The sequence below is a fragment of the Ranitomeya variabilis genome, chromosome 5 (genome assembly GCF_051348905.1).
Source record: "Ranitomeya variabilis isolate aRanVar5 chromosome 5, aRanVar5.hap1, whole genome shotgun sequence".
Taxonomy (NCBI): domain Eukaryota; kingdom Metazoa; phylum Chordata; class Amphibia; order Anura; family Dendrobatidae; genus Ranitomeya; species Ranitomeya variabilis.
In genome coordinates, this window is record NC_135236.1 from 473,790,379 (window position 1) to 473,808,887 (window position 18,509).

Genomic DNA, 18,509 nt, shown 5'->3' on the forward strand with positions numbered 1-18,509 from the left:
TGTAGTGGTGTAGTCCCTTACTGCCTATGGCTTCACATAAGGTCCTCACAGATGTTATCTCTCTCTGTCCCCCATATAGGATAGGACAAAACCCATATGACTGGTGGCTTGAGCCTGTTTATAGGGTCTCCTAGATAACCCGGCTCTGTGGGGGGTCACCGTGCCTCCTGGATGTAGGTGTGGACAGGTAACCTGCAATTAGCTGTCCTACTGGTCTCTGAGGTAAGGCGTAGAGGTCCTTACTCCCTCGGTTGTTCCGGTTATTGGTCTTCTGCACAGTGGCGTAACTACAAAGTTATGGGCCCCGGTGCGAACTTCCAAATGGGGCCCCCCCCGCCATAAAATTCAATGTAAGCCCCATAGAATACAATGCAGCCCCCCTCATAGTATAATGCAGCCCCTCCATACAGGGGCAGTGACAAAGACACGAGCAAATGGTGACGAGGGGGCAGAGGAGAGGGAACAAGGGGGCAAGGAAGACAGGCACTAGGGGACACATGGGGGCTAGGAGGCAGGGGAGAAGGATACAAGGAGTCTAGTGGGCAAGGGAGACTGACACAAGTGGGCAAGGGAGACTGACACAAAGGGCACACGGGGACTAGTGGACAAGAGAGACTGGCACACGGGGACACGGACTAGTGGGCAAGGGAGACTGACACACGGGGAATAGTGGGCAAGGGAGACTGATACAAGGGGACTAGTGGGCAATGGAGACTGACACACGGGGACAAGGGACAAGCACAAGGGGACAAGGGAGACAGGCACAAGGGGACACATAGGGACTAGTGAGCAAGAGACTGACACAAGGGAACAAGGGATACAAGCACAAGGGGACACACAGGGACAAGTGGGAAAGGGAGACTGACACACAGGGACTAGTGGGCAAAGGAGACTGACACAAGCACAAGGGGACAAAGGAGACTGACACAAGCACAAGGGGACATAGGAGACAGGCACATGGGGACACACAGGGACTAATGGGCAAGGGAGACTGGCACACGGGGACACAAGCATAAGGGAGACAGGCTCAAGGGGACACACAGGGACTAATGGGCAAGGGAGACTGGCACACGGGGACAAGGGACACAAGCATAAGGGGACAAGGGAGACAGGCACATGGGGACACAAGCATAAGGGAGACAGGCTCAAGGGGACTCACGGCCCCCTGACCTGCCAGAGCCGCTTGCAGCTGCGACCGTAGTAGTTACGCCGCTGCCTCACACACACACATACTACAGATATCACACACACACACTACAGATATCACACACACACACTACAGATATCACACACACACATCATACTACAGATATCACACACACACACACACACACATCAGTTATTACACACACTACAGATATCACACACACATCATATTACAGATATCACACACATACTACAGTTATCACACACACACACACTACAGATATCACACACACACACAGACATACTACAGATATCACACACACACATCATACTACAGATATCACACACACACACACACACACACTACAGATAACACACACACACACACACACACACACACTACAGATATCACACACACACACATCATACTACAGATATCACACACATACTACAGTTATCACACACACACTACAGATACCACACACACACACACACACACACCAGAGATACCAGCTCATATACACAACTCACAATCTCCTCTCTGGTACAGGGGTGGCTGATGTAAACCGGCTGCAGCTCCTCAGCTTCTCCTGACTAAGGCTAGTTTCACACTAGCGTCGGGAACAACCCGTCGCTGTGCGTCGGGCCGACGTTCCCGACGCTAGTGTGGTCTCCGCCGCACAACGGGGGCAGCGGATGCATTTTTCCCACGCATCCGCTGCCCCATTGTGAGGTGCGGGGAAGTGCGGGGAGGTGGGGGCGGAGTTCCGGCCGCGCATGCGCGGTCGGAAAAAGTGGACCGTCGGGAGCAAAAAACGTTACATGTAAGGTTTTTTTCTCCCAACGGTCCACTACCACACGCCCAAGCGTCGCAAAACGGACGCGACGTTTGGCAATGTGTCGCAAATGCGTCGCTAATGTTAGTCTATGACGAAAAAACGTATCCAGCAAGAACTTTTGCTGGATGCGTATTTTCGGCAAAACGACGCATTTGCGACGTATTGCAGTTAACGCTAGTGTGAAACTAGCCTAAAGCGGCTCTGTCCCGCACCTCCCCCCTGCTCTCGCCTTCTGTCCCGGGGTTATTTTGGCTTTCTCTTAAAGGGAACCTGTCACCCCGTTTTTTCCGTATGAGATAAAAATACTGTTAAATAGGGCCTGAGCTGTGCATTGCAATAGTGTATTTTGTGGACCCCGATTCCCCACCTATGCTGCCGAAATACATTACCAAAGTAGTCGTTTTCGCCTGTCAATCAGGCTGGTCTGGTCAGATGGGCGTGGTGTCTTCCCCCAGATCTTGCTTAGTTTTCCGTTGGTGGCGTAGTGGTGTGCGCATGCCCAAGGTCCCGAATCCACTGCACAGGGGAGTGAAAATAGCGTGATGTGCGACATTTCATTGGTGATCGGTGGGGGCGGCCATCTTCCTTTGGCCGCGCGTGCGCAGAAGCGGCACTCTGCTGGCCGCGGCTTCAGGAAAATGGCCGCAGGATGCCGCGCGTGCCCAGATGGAGATCGCGGCGGCCATTTTCCTGAAGCAGAGATGCGACACCTCGTACACACCCGACTCCGCTCCGTACACCCCCGACTCCGCTCCGTACACCTCGTACACACCCGGCTCCGCTCCGTACACCTCGTGCACACACGGCTCCGCTCCGTACACCTCGTACACACACGGCTCCGCTCCGTACACCTCGTACACACCCGGCTCCGCTCCGTACACCTCGTACACACCCGGCTCCGCTCCGTACACCTCGTACACACCCGGCTCCGCTCCGTACACCTCGTACACACCCGGCTCCGCTCCGTACACCTCGTACACACCCGGCTCCGCTCCGTACACCTCGTACACACCCGGCTCCGCTCCGTACACCTCGTACACACCCGGCTCCGCTCCGTACACCTCGTACACACCCGGCTCCGCTCCGTACACCTCGTACACACCCGGCTCCGCTCCGTACACCTCGTACACACCCGGCTCCGCTCCGTACACCTCGTACACACCCGGCTCTGCTCCGTACACCTCATGCACACCCAGCTCTGCTCCGTACACCTCATGCACACCCGGCTCTGCTCCGTACACCCGGCTCTGCTCCGTACACCTCATACACACCCGGCTCCGCTCCGTACACCTCATACACACCCGGCTCTGCTCCGTACACCTCATGCACACCCAGCTCTGCTCCGTACACCTCATACACACCCGGCTCCGCTCCGTACACCTCATACACACCTGGCTCCGCTCCGTACACCTCATGCACACCCGGCTCTGCTCCGTACACCTCATACACACCCGGCTCCGCTCCGTACACCTCATACACACCCGGCTCCGCTCTGTACACCTCATACACACACTGCTCTGCTACATCCACCCAAACCCCTCCTGACCTCACACAAAAGCTTACCCTCCTCCAGCATGATGACAAACAGCACTGCACTACTGTCCTGCACTACACGGAAGCCCTTGATCATGTGACTCCAACTCCTCCCCTCCTGTGACCTCATCACAGGTCCTGTGCGCACAGAGCAGTGGCAGCTATAGTAGTGGTGTGCGGCTCTCTGCGGTGGAGGGGCTCTGCTGCGGGTCAAGTGCAGTCCCACCCGTGATCGCGAGTGCACGCGCAGCAGGGCCTGTAAGGAAGAATTATTTAAAGGGCCGGCGGCCCATTTTGTAGCTTAGAGTTCTTAGGAGCCCGCCCAGTCTGCTGGACTGGGTGGGCCCCTAAGCACTGCGGGCCCCGTCGCAATTGCGACCCCTGCGACCGCGGTAGTTACGCCCCTGCTTCTGCACCTCAGAGGGAGGCAGCCTATTCGGGGCTGGTCCCCCTCTGGTATCCTCTCCTTTGCCTAGCTTTCCTTGCACGCTCGCTGCAATACAGTTCTGCCTTCAATGGCTCTTTCTGGGAGCTGCAGCTCTGAGGGCATGCACAGCTCCTTTAACCTTCCATCCTCCTCAGACTCTGGTCTGGATCTCTGCCAGGAACTGACTAACAGTCTGGAACTGACTAACTTCCCCTACAGACTACCAGTTATATATATATGGGGAGTGACCTAGTAAATAGAGTCAGGAGCTCTCCCTGGTGGCCTGGAGTGTGAAATGTGTTGCATGTTTGTGATACCTGGACGCAGTTATCCTTCTTTGCCTCCAAACGTAATATCACTCTCCCCGGGAGGAAAGTGACACTACTGCGAGGAACAGGACCCTGGGGCGCTGCAAAAATACTTCATATAGTCTAGTATATAAGATAATAATAATAACATAAGATCACTTTATTAATACTGCTCATTTTGTACCTTATACATATTTTCAGGTCTACCAGTATATGCATGAAACTATTCCTATTAATGGCTGCCCTGAGTTTCGGGCTCGAGCCACTGCAAAGGTAAGATCCCAATGTCTAGTTCCATCACCATTCACATGGCAGACAAGCATTTATTTCTTAAAAAAGAAGTATCCTTTTTTGTAATGTTATATAAGAGACAACACTATCTTGCCTGGAGTGAGCACTGCAGATGAAGCACAGGCAAGTCAGTGTCAATCACCAGAGAGAGAGGCAGGGACATGTAAAACCAAAATTCGGCATGGTGCACTGAGCCTCATGGCCATGGCATGGGTACACCAAGCATTCCAATTAGTATTTCTGATTAAACTGCAGTTACTGAAGAACGAGGCAACAAATGCAGCGGGTGGGCGCTGCACTTATAGCTCTCCTGCATTTACAGCTTTTCCCCATCTTCTGCCTGCCTTCTATCTCTGACTGACAGGTCACTGAAAACCCATCAGTCAGAGACAGGAGGCAGGCAGAGATGGTAACTAGGGAGAGAAGAAGTGCTGTAAGGGCAATGGGTGGAGACTGCACTTATAACTCATTAGCATTAGTGATGAGCGAGTGTACTCATAGCTTGGGTTTTCCCGAGTACGCTCGGGTGGTCTCCGAGTATTTGTGACTGCTCGGAGATTTAGTTTTCCTCACCTCAGCTGAATGATTCACCGCTACTAGCCTGCTTGATTACATGTGAGGATTCCCTAGCCACCAGGCAACCCCCACATGTACTCAGCCTGGCTAGTAGCTGTAAATCATTCAGCTGCCGCGATGAAAACTAAATCTCCGAGCACTAACAAATACTCGGAGGTCACCCGAGCGTGCTCTGGAAAACCCGAGCAACGAGTACACTCGCTCATCACTAATTAGTATGTAATTTAAATGATGGATTTCTCTAAAACAGCAAAACTAATTTCTACAAGCATGGAAAGGGTTTAATCGGCATTAAAGGACCTTTACATACGTTCCATTTGTTTGGGGTATAAAATTCTGATGACAGGTTCCCTTTAAAGTCTGCCAGCTAAAACTGATAGTGTAAAGTCAGCACAAAAAGCAAGTCAGAGCTGGCACTATCTCAGAGAGACCATCTGAGCACCTAACATGGGTATATAGACACTCCTTTTGATCTCCACATTGTGATGTTCACTGTAGCACTGGCCTCTTTATGACCATTTTACTGTACCTGCTGTGACAGCTACTATGGATTTTGCATTGAGCATTTTACATGCACTTCGCAGCGTGAGTAGTTTACATCAATTTTGCATAATCATGTTACAACTATGTGAATCATTTTTCTTTTGGACTTTATTCAATCTAATTACCCTTCCCTCTCTGAATGTCGCCATTCCATCATGTGATTCATTTTTAAATTCTCGTTCTATATGTGATCTCTTTTATTTTTATTCTGTCCATTTTTTGTATGTATACATATTTATGAAGGGGTTATATCCCATGTACAATATGTGGACACATTGATATACATTTATGTGTAGACACTATCAGGTCAGACAGATAAGAAGGGTTAATATGAATTTGAGACAAATTGTGATTGCCAGGAGACAGAGCATCTCCAAAATGGCCGATCTTGTAAGGTCTTCTCACCATAAAGTGGCTAATGCCTAAAGTTATCAAACAGTGAAGCAGTAACTGGGTGACCAAGGTATACTGATTCACGTGTGAGCAAAGCTAGCTTGTCGAATCCTACAGAAGCACAACTTGTCAAAAACGTAAATGATGGCTATGGTGCCAGATGCCACAAGACAGAAACCTCCAGAAGTTGTTTCAAGAGCATGACTAGAAGGGTCAAAACTGTTTTGGTGGCAACGGGGAAACCTACACAATGCTATGTAGGACATTTAATGTAACGTGTGATCAGTGTATAATGTATAGTGATCTCTCTTGGTGGTATATCCTCATAAGTGAAATGCCACAAGTCAGTTTTTCATTGTGCAATTTAGTATATTGATTGGATTCACTTACTAAAGTAGATATAGAATAGAATGAGCAGTGACGGGAAGACTACAGATGGGTGATTGCATTGCGATTATTATCCTCCTGTGTAGTGACCGCTTTGGAAAACTGCAGCTCAGCTCCTGTTTAGGAAAGTAGGAGCGTCATGACCTACAGGTCTCAGCAGGGGCCATTACAACAGACCTGTACTATACAGCGCTGCACACTATTAACACCAAGTCATCAAAGGGCGAATAATAGCGAATCTGTGAGGGAACCGCGTGTTGGTCCCACACTGATCTAATATTGATTACCTTTCCTAAATAAAATCACATTGAAGGGGTTTTCTTAATTTTTTGTTTGTTACCTTATGTGACTGAGGATTCAGAAGTTTGCACAGTGTCACACACGGTGTCATGATTCTCCGGTTTCTGTGGCGAGTGTGAAGTCGCATTTCTGCAAATATGCGATTTGCATTTTTACGGCCACATTCTCACTAGACATGTGTGGCTTCGGTCGCGTCAATTCACTACTGAGCGAGGCCAAGCACATCTAGTCAGAATGTGGCCCGGAAGTATGCAAATTCCATACATGCAGTCATGTGACCGCCCGCTCTTGTCACCGACAGCGTGCGATGCATACATTTTAGTCATTCAGAAGTCTGCAGTCGAAGGGTGACTGACTGCAGACTTTTATCAAAAGACCGGAAACCCCTTGAGGAATATTGGCTAAAATTTGTGTGCTAAACACTATACTTAGCAGCGTACAGAGTCATACATTTGTATACAAGGCTAGTTAAAGAGGATTTCTTCCTCCTGAGAAATAGTTTACACATTTTTTTACACCCTCTAATGTTCTTTTATGTTACTTGTTTTCTTTCACAGATAAATTAACATGGAGTATGCTTTTATTGGAATAGTGTTATGATATATTTGACATAGAGTGCACCTCATTTCTTAGCTCCCAGTGTATAATAATCACATGGGATCTCATTCTAAGTAGACTATATCTTTCTGCAGCATTTAAATTGATGCATGTAAAATAAGGGTGACCTTTCTAACATCTCTAGGAAATGGAGATACATTGTTTAGCTGTATTGTCTCAGGAAGTAAATGATTTCTGAAAACATTTCCAGTATAACAAATGACAGATCCAGCAAAGTATTTATTTTTGCTGTTAATGCTCAGACAAACAATTTCCAGTATTGCAAAGACTACATCACCAGACAGACCTCCACCATTCTATCACTCTCTGCATTTCTGTTACATATGGTGTAATTAGTTCCTTAAAGTCCAGTTCACTCTTTGATTCTATTCAGCAATTACCGTATCTAATTCTATCCATTATCAAAAATTCCATGATCCATCATATTTCTGCAGCTGTGGTAACACTATGATTATCTTCCCCTTTACAATCTCTTAAATAATCAATTATTCTAAGTGTATAATTAGAAGGATGAACTGTGAACTTCTACTTAATAAATGTGTGACAGGAGCTGTGCACTCATCATCAGTACCTGTGATAGGAGTTCCCCCACACCTTTATGGTAAACTTTAGTCGCACAGTCCATTCAGTTTCATCATGCATGAACTTGTGTTGACTGAGATGGTGACCACTTTAATGCCCTCATCGACATTTGTTTTGTGCCCTTAAAAATATAGGAGATTGTTAAACTCACTATATACCTCAATGCTGAAGAATTACCATAAACAGTACATGTGATCATATCCTCTAGTAGGACAGGCTCATGTTTCCTATTAGGACTAAAAAAAAATGTAAAACGTGAGAATATAGAAAGTTTTTAAAAGTGTTAAAAATTAAGAAATCTAGAAAATTAAATAATTCTTTTCTTCATGGTAAGAGTAAAGAAATGTAAAAGATAAAAAAAACATATTTGGTATCACTACGTCCACAAAAGTAAGAGCTATCAAAGTACAAAATTATTTAACCAGTATAGTAAATAGTGTAAAGAAAAAAATGAAATGAAAGAACTGCTGTTTTTCAATCACTTCACGGACCCCCCAAAAAGCTATCAAAACATTGTACGTGTCCCCAATGAAAACTAATAAGCCTGTGACGTAAAAATTAATTAGTTAATAGTCCCGCAAAATGAAGACAAAAAACATTAGCTTTACAAATTTCTGCATTCTTTCTAATCACTAAAATAATATAAAAAGCTATTCTACTTTGGAATTATCACTGGGTTCCTAAACAACAAGTCCTTATGGTCGTATGTAAATGGAAAAGTTAAAACGACGATATAACTCTTAGAGGTTGAGTAAAAAATGAAAAGAGGAAGAACGAGAATTGGTCATGGCGGGAAAGGGTTAAAGAAGAGATCCCTGCAAACAGCTTTTTCTCGTGCAGGGTTAACACTGAATCTTTATTTCCCTAAAAGCCAATCTGTTGCTGCATCTGGATTATTAGAATTAATATTTCGTTTTTGAGCATTCGGGTCTAATACACTTTAGGAAGGCGAATTTAATTAGCTCTCCTGCTGCCTTATTTAAACCCTAATAATGGATCCTAGCAAGACTTAATCATTGCACCATTATACTGTAATATAGCCTGCAGCGCCCCCTGCTGGGGCCACCCTCATCTCCATCTCTTCAGAGTCAGATGCAGGTCATTTCTTTAGTAAGGTGCAGAGTGAGGATGAGATTTTTCTCTCCCATTAGACAACGGATGTTTGCTATGATGTTGATAACTATGTGAATAGAGAATATTAAATAAAGCCAGGAGTTTTTTCTGTAGTTCTTTTCTCATCTATTCAGATACAATATGTACATTTGTTGTATTTTTCTATGTCTCGCTCTCTACTTGCACCTTGCTATTAGCACGACCATCACTTATTCATATGACAGTGCTCATGTTCACAGAAAATGTCTTTTGTGAAGGAGACAGGATAATAATAAATAATCTTATGTTTATGATCATTTTCATTACGACTTCATGTGAAACGTATGCACTTGTATTACAGGCAACGGTTGCTGCATTTGCTGCCAGTGAAGGCCATTCTCACCCTCGTGTCGTGGAGCTGCCGAAAACTGATGAAGGCCTTGGCTTTAATGTCATGGGAGGAAAAGAGCAGAATTCGCCAATTTACATCAGTCGCATCATTCCAGGTGGTGTGGCGGAGCGACAAGGAGGACTGAAGAGGGGAGACCAACTGCTTTCAGTAAATGGAGTGGTATGGATACTATGTCCCCTTATCTGTTGACCGAGTTATCAACTGGAACAATGTTGTCCCCAACATCCATGTGTCAGTAGGTTATCGAGTAGATGAGAAGCGCAAATCTAAGCCTCCATTTACACTGCACGATTATTACTATTATACAGTGTAAACAGGCTGCTGAAATAATCTCCGTTCTCGGCAGCTCATTGACTGGTGTAAGCAGGACTCGTGCTGCCGAGAACGATGGCAGCCTATCTAAACTGAGTGATTCATTATGATTCATTACAGATTGTTCATGGAGCATGGATTGTCTGTGTAAACAGGTTATTAATGGTCCTCCAGTTGGTAAATATGTACTGATTGGCAGTGTTATAATGTCGCAAATCGGGTGGTATAAGCAAAGACCTCTTCAAATATTTATACTAGATATATAATGTACATACATTACATTTGCTCACATTTGAAGGACTCTAATTTTTCCCAAAACAAATTAGAGTATTTTATTATTATTATTATTATTATTATTATTTATTATTGAAGCGCCATTTGTTCCTTAGCTCTTTACATGTGAGGAGGGGTGTGCATAATAAAAAACAAGTACAATAATCTCAAACAATACAAGTCACGACTGGTATAGAAGGAGAGCGGACATATAACAACAATCTATCAAAACCATCACCAGGCTGTAACATGTATACCAACCACCAGGTGGCCACACAGGGACACAAACACTATATTAATTTCGTGACTAAGTATCACAAAGTCAAGATTTAAACAGATCGTATTATTTTACTGCCCATTTCAGGACAGGTTGAGTCAAGAACAAATGTAATGAAGGAACTCCAGTCGAATCATTGGAATTTTCACAGGATGTTACAATTGCAGTAATAGTTTTTGAAAGCATCAACTTCAACCTCAAATTTTGAAAAACAGCAAAAACATATGTAATTAGGTGCGGTTTTGCAGTATTGGTGCAGCTCTCAGCTGCACTATTACTACTCTGCATCAATAACCTCATATTTGTGAATTTTTTGTAAGAATTTAGAATTGAGTAGTATGAAGTATGTGGTGCTTGGCATCTACACGCATTGTCAGCAAAGGAACCCAATGAATATTAATCTTCATAAAGCAATTTTATTTATGACGGTCATAAATTGACCACAGACAGAAATTGTTGAATCGTCATCTTTTTTGAAGTTTTTAAAGGAGTTGTCTAGAATATTCCAAAGATTCCCAGCAATAAGAGTTATTATAAAATAATAATAAAAAGTTATATTTACTAGTTAAATCCCCTGGTACTCTAGCAGTGCCCACCTGGTACTCTAGCAGTGCTTCTTTGGTTCTCCCTGCTGGTCCTGCAGCCATGACATCACATATTTTGTTCCTGTGACCACTGCTGCCACTGGGGTCAATTGGACATTTCAGAGATTGGTGGTTAGGTTCAGAAGAGATTCCATCAGCAAGAACTCTAGCAATCAGCAGGCTATCCCCTATGCTGTGGATACCCGATAACTTACTGTATATACTCATGTATAAACAGAGATTTTCAGAACATTTTTTTGTGCTGAAAACGCCCCCTCGGCTTATACATTAGTCATGGTCCAGAAAGCCGGCGGGGGAGCGGGGAGCCGGCAGCTGTAGCACAGTGACAGCTGTAGCTGCTGGCTCCCAGAAGACATTAATACTCACCTTCCGTTGCTGCATCTTCATCCCTTCATCTCCGTTGTCCCGGCGCCGGCAGCTCTTTCCTGTTCCTGTGCTCAGCAGTCAGGTGGTACCACTCATTAAGGTCATGAATATGCACGCGACTCCAATCCCATAGACGTGGAGCGCATATTCATGACCTTAATGAGCGGTACCACTTGACCGCTCTGCACGGGAAGAAGCTGCCGCTCCGGGACAATGGAGATGCTGGGACGTCCAGTGACAGAGTGAGGAGGGTGAGTATGATGGGGGAGGACGGGGGAGCCATGGATATAAGGATGGGACTGGGGGAACCGAGCATACAAGGATGGGACTGGGGGAGCCGAGCATACAAGGATGGGACCGGGGAGCCGAGCATACAAGGATGGGACCGGGGGAGCTGAGCCATTCATACAAGGATGGGACCGGGGAGCCGAGCATACAAGGGGACCAGGGGAACCGAGCCATTCATACAAGGATGGGACCGGGGGAGCTGAGCATACAAGGTTGGGACTGGGGGAGCCGAGCATGAAAGGATGGAACTGGGGAAGCCGAGCCCTGCATACAAGGATGAGATCCTTTATCCTGTGCATTGCCATCAGGATACTAGAGGGAGAGTACTGTGCTTACTTGGTGGATAAGAAGACATATGAACACTAAGATATTTCTGAAGTTTTGAATTAAAACTTTATTTTTATTGCTTTAAATATATTAAGGTTGGTCTTACAGCCCACTGGCAGAACAAGATTGGTGACTAGTTTGGACACACAGTTCTCTACTTAAATCTCAATCATCCACCCATCTCTTGCCACTTGTTGTATTGTCTTGAACTCTGCGTTTGCATATGGGTTGCCCGCCAGGGCCTGGGGTAGTCAGCAACGGGTCCATTCGCTCTTAAAGGGAATGTCACAGTGGCTGCGACCTTGTCCGTGCCCTGGGCGCCCAATTAAAGGGGAACGGTCTTTAAAGGGGAATTGTGAATAAAGTCTATTGTTCGTGATGCCACCTGTGGTGTTCAGTCAGTGGGGACAGACGCCGCTTTAAGGGGTCCTCTGTGGTGATGGTATGGCGGCTAGATGGTGACATGTCCCACAGGTGAAGCAGGGTCCACAGGGCTCCTAAGGTGTATGGCAGGGGTGATGTGTGGCTGGTAAATATCAGAGGACTCAGGGTTGCAGTCTTTACCAGGTTTACTGTTAGCAGCAGGCCACAGTCCAGGGTACCGGCAACAGGTACATAATGAGTCCAGGCAGCCCGGAAACAAGTGGAAATCCCCTTGGCAGGTCAGGTTGGGAGCCTTCCACTTTGCGTTCACTATTGTGGAAGGTCCTTAAAAACGATTTCAGGAAATTAGGCTGCAAGCTAAAAGCAAGGACCTCCAACGTGGTATTTTCCGAAATACTGCCTGTACCACGTGCCACGCCAGAGAGCCAACGGGAGATTAGGGAGGTTAATAAGCGGCTCCAGAATTGGTGTAGGAAGGAGGGGTTTGGGTTCCTGCAGAACTGGGCCGACTTCTCAGTTGGCTACAGGTTCTACGCTAGGGACGGGCTGCACCTCAATGGGGAAGGGGCAGCTGTGCTGGGGGAGAAAATGGCTAGAAGGTTGGAGGAGTGTTTAAACTAGGGATTGGGGGGAGGGTATTCATTTTATAGGAGGGGAAGATAGTGCAGATAGAGACCTGGGCACAAATAAGGAAGTTGGGGGTGGCGGTGGCATGGAGGGGAGGGGTTAGAACAATTAATTTAAGAAAGAATAGAGGTGCAGAGAGATACATAAAGTGCATGTATACTAATGCCAGAAGCCTCGCCAACAAAATGGACGAATTAGAATTATTGTTGTTGGAGCATAAATATGACATGGTGGGGATATCTGAAACATGGCTGGATGAGAGCCATGACTGGGCTGTTAACTTGCAGGGCTATAGCCTGTTCAGAAATGACCGTACAGATAAGCGAGGGGGAGGGGTGTGTCTGTATGTAAAATCGTCCTTAAAACCCATCCTGCGTGATAATATAGGTGAATTTAATGAAAATGTAGAGTCCCTGTGGGTGGAGATAATGGGAGGGGGAAAAAATAATAAATTACTGATAGGGGTTTGTTACAAATCTCCAAAAATAATGGAAGCAACGGAGAATATCCTCATAAAGCAAATAGATGAAGCTGCGACTCAAGGAGAAGTCATTATTATGGGGGACTTCAACTACCCTGAAATAGATTGGGGAACAGAAACCTGCAGTTCCAGCAAAGGTAATTGGTTTTTGACAACTATGAGAGACAATTACCTTTCACAACTGGTTCAGGACCCAACAAGAAGGGGGGCACTGCTAGACCTAATATTAACCAACAGGCCAGACCGCATATCAAATATAAGGGTTGGGGGTCACTTGGGGAATAGTGATCACAAAATAATAAGTTTTCATGTATCCTTTAATAAGATGTGTAATAGAGGGATTACAAGGACACTAAACTTCAGGAGGGCAAATTTCCAACGGATGAGAGAGGATCTTGGTGCAATTAACTGGGACGATATCCTGAGACATAAAAATACACAAAGAAAATGGGAGACGCTTATTAACATCCTGGATAGGACCTGTGCACAGTATATACCGTATGGGAATAAACATACTAGAAATAGGAGGAAACCAATATGGCTAAATAGAGCTGTAAGGGGCGCAATAAGTGACAAAAAGAAAGCATTTAGAGAATTAAAGGAAGTAGGTAGTGAGGAGGCATTAAATAAATACAAAAAATGTAATAAATTCTGTAAAAAGCAAATCAAGGCAGCATAGATTGAGACAGAGAGACTCATTGCCAGAGAGAGTAAAAATAATCCCCAAATATTCTTTAACTGCATAAATAGTAAGAAATTAAAAAATGATAGTGTTGGCCCCCTTAAAAATAGTCTGGGTGAAATGGTGGAGGAGGATGAGGAAAAAGCCAATCTGCTAAATGACTTTTTTTCATCATTATTTACAAAAGAAAATCCCATGGCAGACAATATGATCAGTGATAACAAAAATTCCCCATTAAGTGTCACCTGCTTAACCCAGCAGGAAGTACGGTGGCGTCTAAAAATCACTAAAATTGACAAATCTCCGGGCCTGGATGGGATACACCCCCGAGTACTGCAGGAATTAAGTACAGTCATTGATAGACCATTATTTTTAATCTTTAAAGAGTCCATAATAACAGGGTCTGTACCATAGGACTGGCGTATAGCAAATGTGGTGCCAATATTCAAAAAGGGGACAAAAACTGAACTCGGAAATTATAGGCCAGTAAGCTTAACCTCTACTGTGGGTAAAATCCTGGAGGGCATTCTAAGGGATACTATACTGGAGTATCTGAAGAGGAATAACCTTATGACCCAGTATCAGGACGGGTTTACTAGGGACCATTCATGTCAGACTAATTTGATCAGCTTCTATGAAGAGGTAAGTTCCGGACTGGACCAAGGGAACCCAGTGGACGTAGTGTATATGGACTTTTCATATGCTTTTGATACGGTGCCACACAAAAGGTTGTTACATAAAATGAGATTAATGGGGATAGAGGAAAACATGTGTAAGTGGGGTAAGAGCTGGCTCAGGGATAGGAAACAAAGGGTGGTTATTAATGGAGCACACGCGGACTGGGTCACGGTTAGCAGTGGGGTACCACAGGGGTCAGTATTGTGCCCTCTTCTTTTTAACATATTTATTAATGACCTTGTAGGGGGCATACAGAGTAGAATTTCAATATTTTCAGATGACACTAAACTCTGCAGGGTAATCAATACAGGGAGGACAATTTTATATTACAGGATGATTTATGTAAAATAGAAGCTTGGGCTGATAAATGGCAAATGAGCTTTAATGGGGATAAATGTAAGGTCATGCACTTGGGTAGAAGTAATAAGATGTATAACTATGTGCTTAATTCTAAAACCCTGGGCAAAACCGTCAATGAAAAAGACCTGGGTGTATGGGTGGATGACAAACTCATATTCAGTGGCCAGTGTCAGGCAGCTGCTACAAAGGCAAATAAAATAATGGGATGCATTAAAAGAGGCATAGATGCTCATGAGGAGAACATAATTTTACCTCTATACAAGTCACTAGTGCGACCACACTTAGAATACTGTGCACAGTTCTGGTCTCCGGTGTATAAGAAAGACATAGCTGAACTAGAGCGGGTGCAGAGAAAAGCGACCAAGGTTATTAGAGGACTGGGGGGTCTGCAATACCAAGATAGGGTATTACACTTGGGGCTATTTAGTTTGGAAAAACGAAGGCTAAGGGGTGATCTTATGTTAATGTATAAATATATGAGGGGACAGTACAGAGACCTTTCTGATGATCTTTTTAATCACAGGCCTGAGACAGGGACAAGGGGGCATCCTCTACGTCTGGAGGAAAGAAGGTTTAAGCATAATAACAGACGCGGATTCTTTACTGTAAGAGCAGTGAGACTATGGAACTCTCTGCCGTATGATGTTGTAATGAGTGATTCATTACTTAAATTTAAGAGGGGACTGGATGACTTTCTTGAAAAGTATAATGTTACAGGTTATATATACTAGATTCCTTGATAGGGTGTTGATCCAGGGAACTAGTCTGATTGCCATATGTGGAGTCGGGAAGGAATTTTTTTCCCCAATGTGGAGCTTACTCTTTGCCACATGGTTTTTTTTTGCCTTCCTCTGGATCAACATGTTAGGGCATGTTAGGTTAGGCTATGGGTTGAACTAGATGGACTTAAAGTCTTCCTTCAAACTTAATAACTATGTTACTATGTTACTATTAGTCCCTTGCCACCTGAAGTGTTGTCACAAGGTCCTCATTTTTCCCTGTCCTGGGAGACAGTACCTGTATGGAAGGCATCTTGAGCCGTCCCTTCTGGGGTCTCTGCACAGTGACTCCAGGCACCAGAATGCTACTGTACCACAGGTTTTGTACGGGCAGTTTACGTATAGTCCTATGCCTTCCAGTTCTGTCGCGTGACTTATAGTCTCCCATGACCTCGGACTCCCGGTGCCCGGTTTCTGCACTCTGGCTCATAGGAGGCCCACTCGCAGCTTCCCTGAGCTCCTAATCTCTCCTCTGCTACTTTCCCTTCACTGTCTGCTCCAGACTGAACTGACTCCTCCTCCAGACCAGGATGGATATCAGGGAAGTTCCTCTAAAACAGGGTTTTGAGCTTCCCCTTCTGACCTGGAGTTAGAATATGTTGTGTGTAAGATTTACCTGCCAAAGAAATCCCTCTTGTTTCCAGGCATAGAACTACCCTCCCCGAGAGGAAGGCATCACTACTGTGGTACCCGAACTCCTGGGGTGCCACACATATACTGGATCGTTCCTTTGTACTCTGACCAGGCTTCTGTTTTAAGTATATTCTACTGTTTGACTGATTAGGTGCCTCTTTGGATTTGACTCCTGAGTTGTATGACAACTCTTCTGCCAGATGTCTACTTGATCTGGACTTGAACTCAGCTGTTTCAATTATTATGTGTTTGGCATCTAATTTTGCCATTGTCTCCAACTTTATGGACCTGACACAGCTAGCTGATGCTACTTCCTTCAACCCACTCCACCGACCAGCTGCTACTCCATGGACACATATGGGGACCTCTGTTAAGCCCAGTGGCTTACATTAAGTCTTTCATTAGTAGTCTATTGGAGTTGACAGATTCACTACAGTCAGCATGTTGAATGATGCTAGCGCATTTTAAGCCTTACAGTCTGAATGACAGTTTTATTCATTACTCATGAGGCTTGAAAACCTCAGCGCCATTTAACATGCTGACTCTGTTTTATACGAAGTGATAAAAATAAAAGTTTTAAGTTAAGTGGAGATTGAAACTTCATTTGATTAAAATATGCTACAGCTTCTATAAAGACCTACTGTATTTTTTGTACTATAAGACGCACTTTTTCACCAAAAAATTTGGGCGGAAAATGGGGGATGCATCTTATAGTCCGAACACAGGCTTACCGTGGATTGCAGCTGTGGTGTAGCAGCATCCCTACCTCAGAGAACCAGCGGAGGCAGAGGTGTGGCGATGCTGAGGCTCGGTGTCGACAGTGGGCGGTGCGGAGTGCATCGTTGGTTTCCCTGAGACCATCTTCTTGAAGCCGTGGGTCGCCAGAGGCGGCGCCTGTGCGGATTGAGATCTCAGCTGACCCCTTGCACTCCATTTTCCTGAGGCTGAGGTCTTGAGATCTTGGCAACCCTCGGCTTCAGGAAAATGGCTGCCGGAGGCTGCTCGTGCGCAGTTTGAAATCTCGGCAGCCATTTTCCTGAAGCCGAGGGCAGGACCCGCAGCATCGCACCACTGGGAAACCCCAGGACTGCCCCACTTCTGCTGCTGACAGCTTCCTGAGGAAGGAACCATGCCTCCTGTGACCCCGCTCTACCACCATATGAAAATAAATGGTCATGCGCAAAGAAGGATAGATCACTCTCTTAGTATAGTGCTATACTGATTATGTCGGTTTAACCCACATACAGGGTAATTATATTGACTCTTGGTATTTACACTGTTTATTGCCAACTCTGTACCTAGCTACCTCGCATTATGGTGTGCACATTATTATTGTTTGCTTCCCTTTGAAGGCTATATATTATAATGATTTTATTGTGCAATGTTTTTTATATTTCCTGCCGTCAGATGAAAACCAGCATAATCAGTATAGCACTATACTAAGAGAGTGATTTATCCTTCATAGTGCATGACCATTTATTTTCATATACCCTACATCCTTATATTTCATTCAACCTTTTTGCACTATGCCCTTTATCTCTGCATTGATCTCGTTTACATCTTTGTTTAGACTGGTTGTATGACTACCTTAGGATGTGTTATATTCTGTACTGCCCTATCTAGGGCATACATTTATAAACCTCATGTCCAGTGTTTGCGTTTTGCCATCATCTGTATTTTTTTTTCTGCATTTCCAATTTTTAATTGTTCTTAAAGTCATGTATATTAATAAAATTATTATATAGTGAGAGTATTGGTGTTGGAGGACTTTGTTAGTTCTTACATCTTTTCGATACTTTGAAAAATGCCTTATCCGGACAAAAACTTGGATTTAATCTGTTTCCTATGTGGGTCGACTGCATAAAGTTACTGTCCTTATCTGCAAATAAAATGTTGAAGCTCATTTCTTTTTATAGACTCGTTAAAGGGTTGATTGTGACTTGTAGGACTGCTGCTTCCAAAAGGTGGCGCTATAGAGTTCAAGTCCTCT

General features: G+C 45.0%; 1 protein-coding gene across 7 annotated transcripts in view; it reads left to right on the forward strand.

Moving 5' to 3' along the window:
• The window catches only part of LIN7A (lin-7 cell polarity scaffold A), a 128,142-nt gene that overhangs the window by 98,961 nt on the left and 10,672 nt on the right, over positions 1 to 18,509 (forward strand). For 4 of the 7 annotated variants that reach the window (XM_077265493.1, XM_077265490.1, XM_077265492.1 and 1 more), the window contains exons 3-4: positions 4,455 to 4,526; positions 9,397 to 9,606. In XM_077265493.1, the coding sequence (XP_077121608.1) occupies positions 4,455 to 4,526; positions 9,397 to 9,606 (282 nt within the window). The remainder of the gene's footprint in view (positions 1 to 4,454; positions 4,527 to 9,396; positions 9,607 to 18,509) is intronic. The other 3 variants (XM_077265496.1, XM_077265495.1, XM_077265494.1) reach the window with 1 other exon arrangement.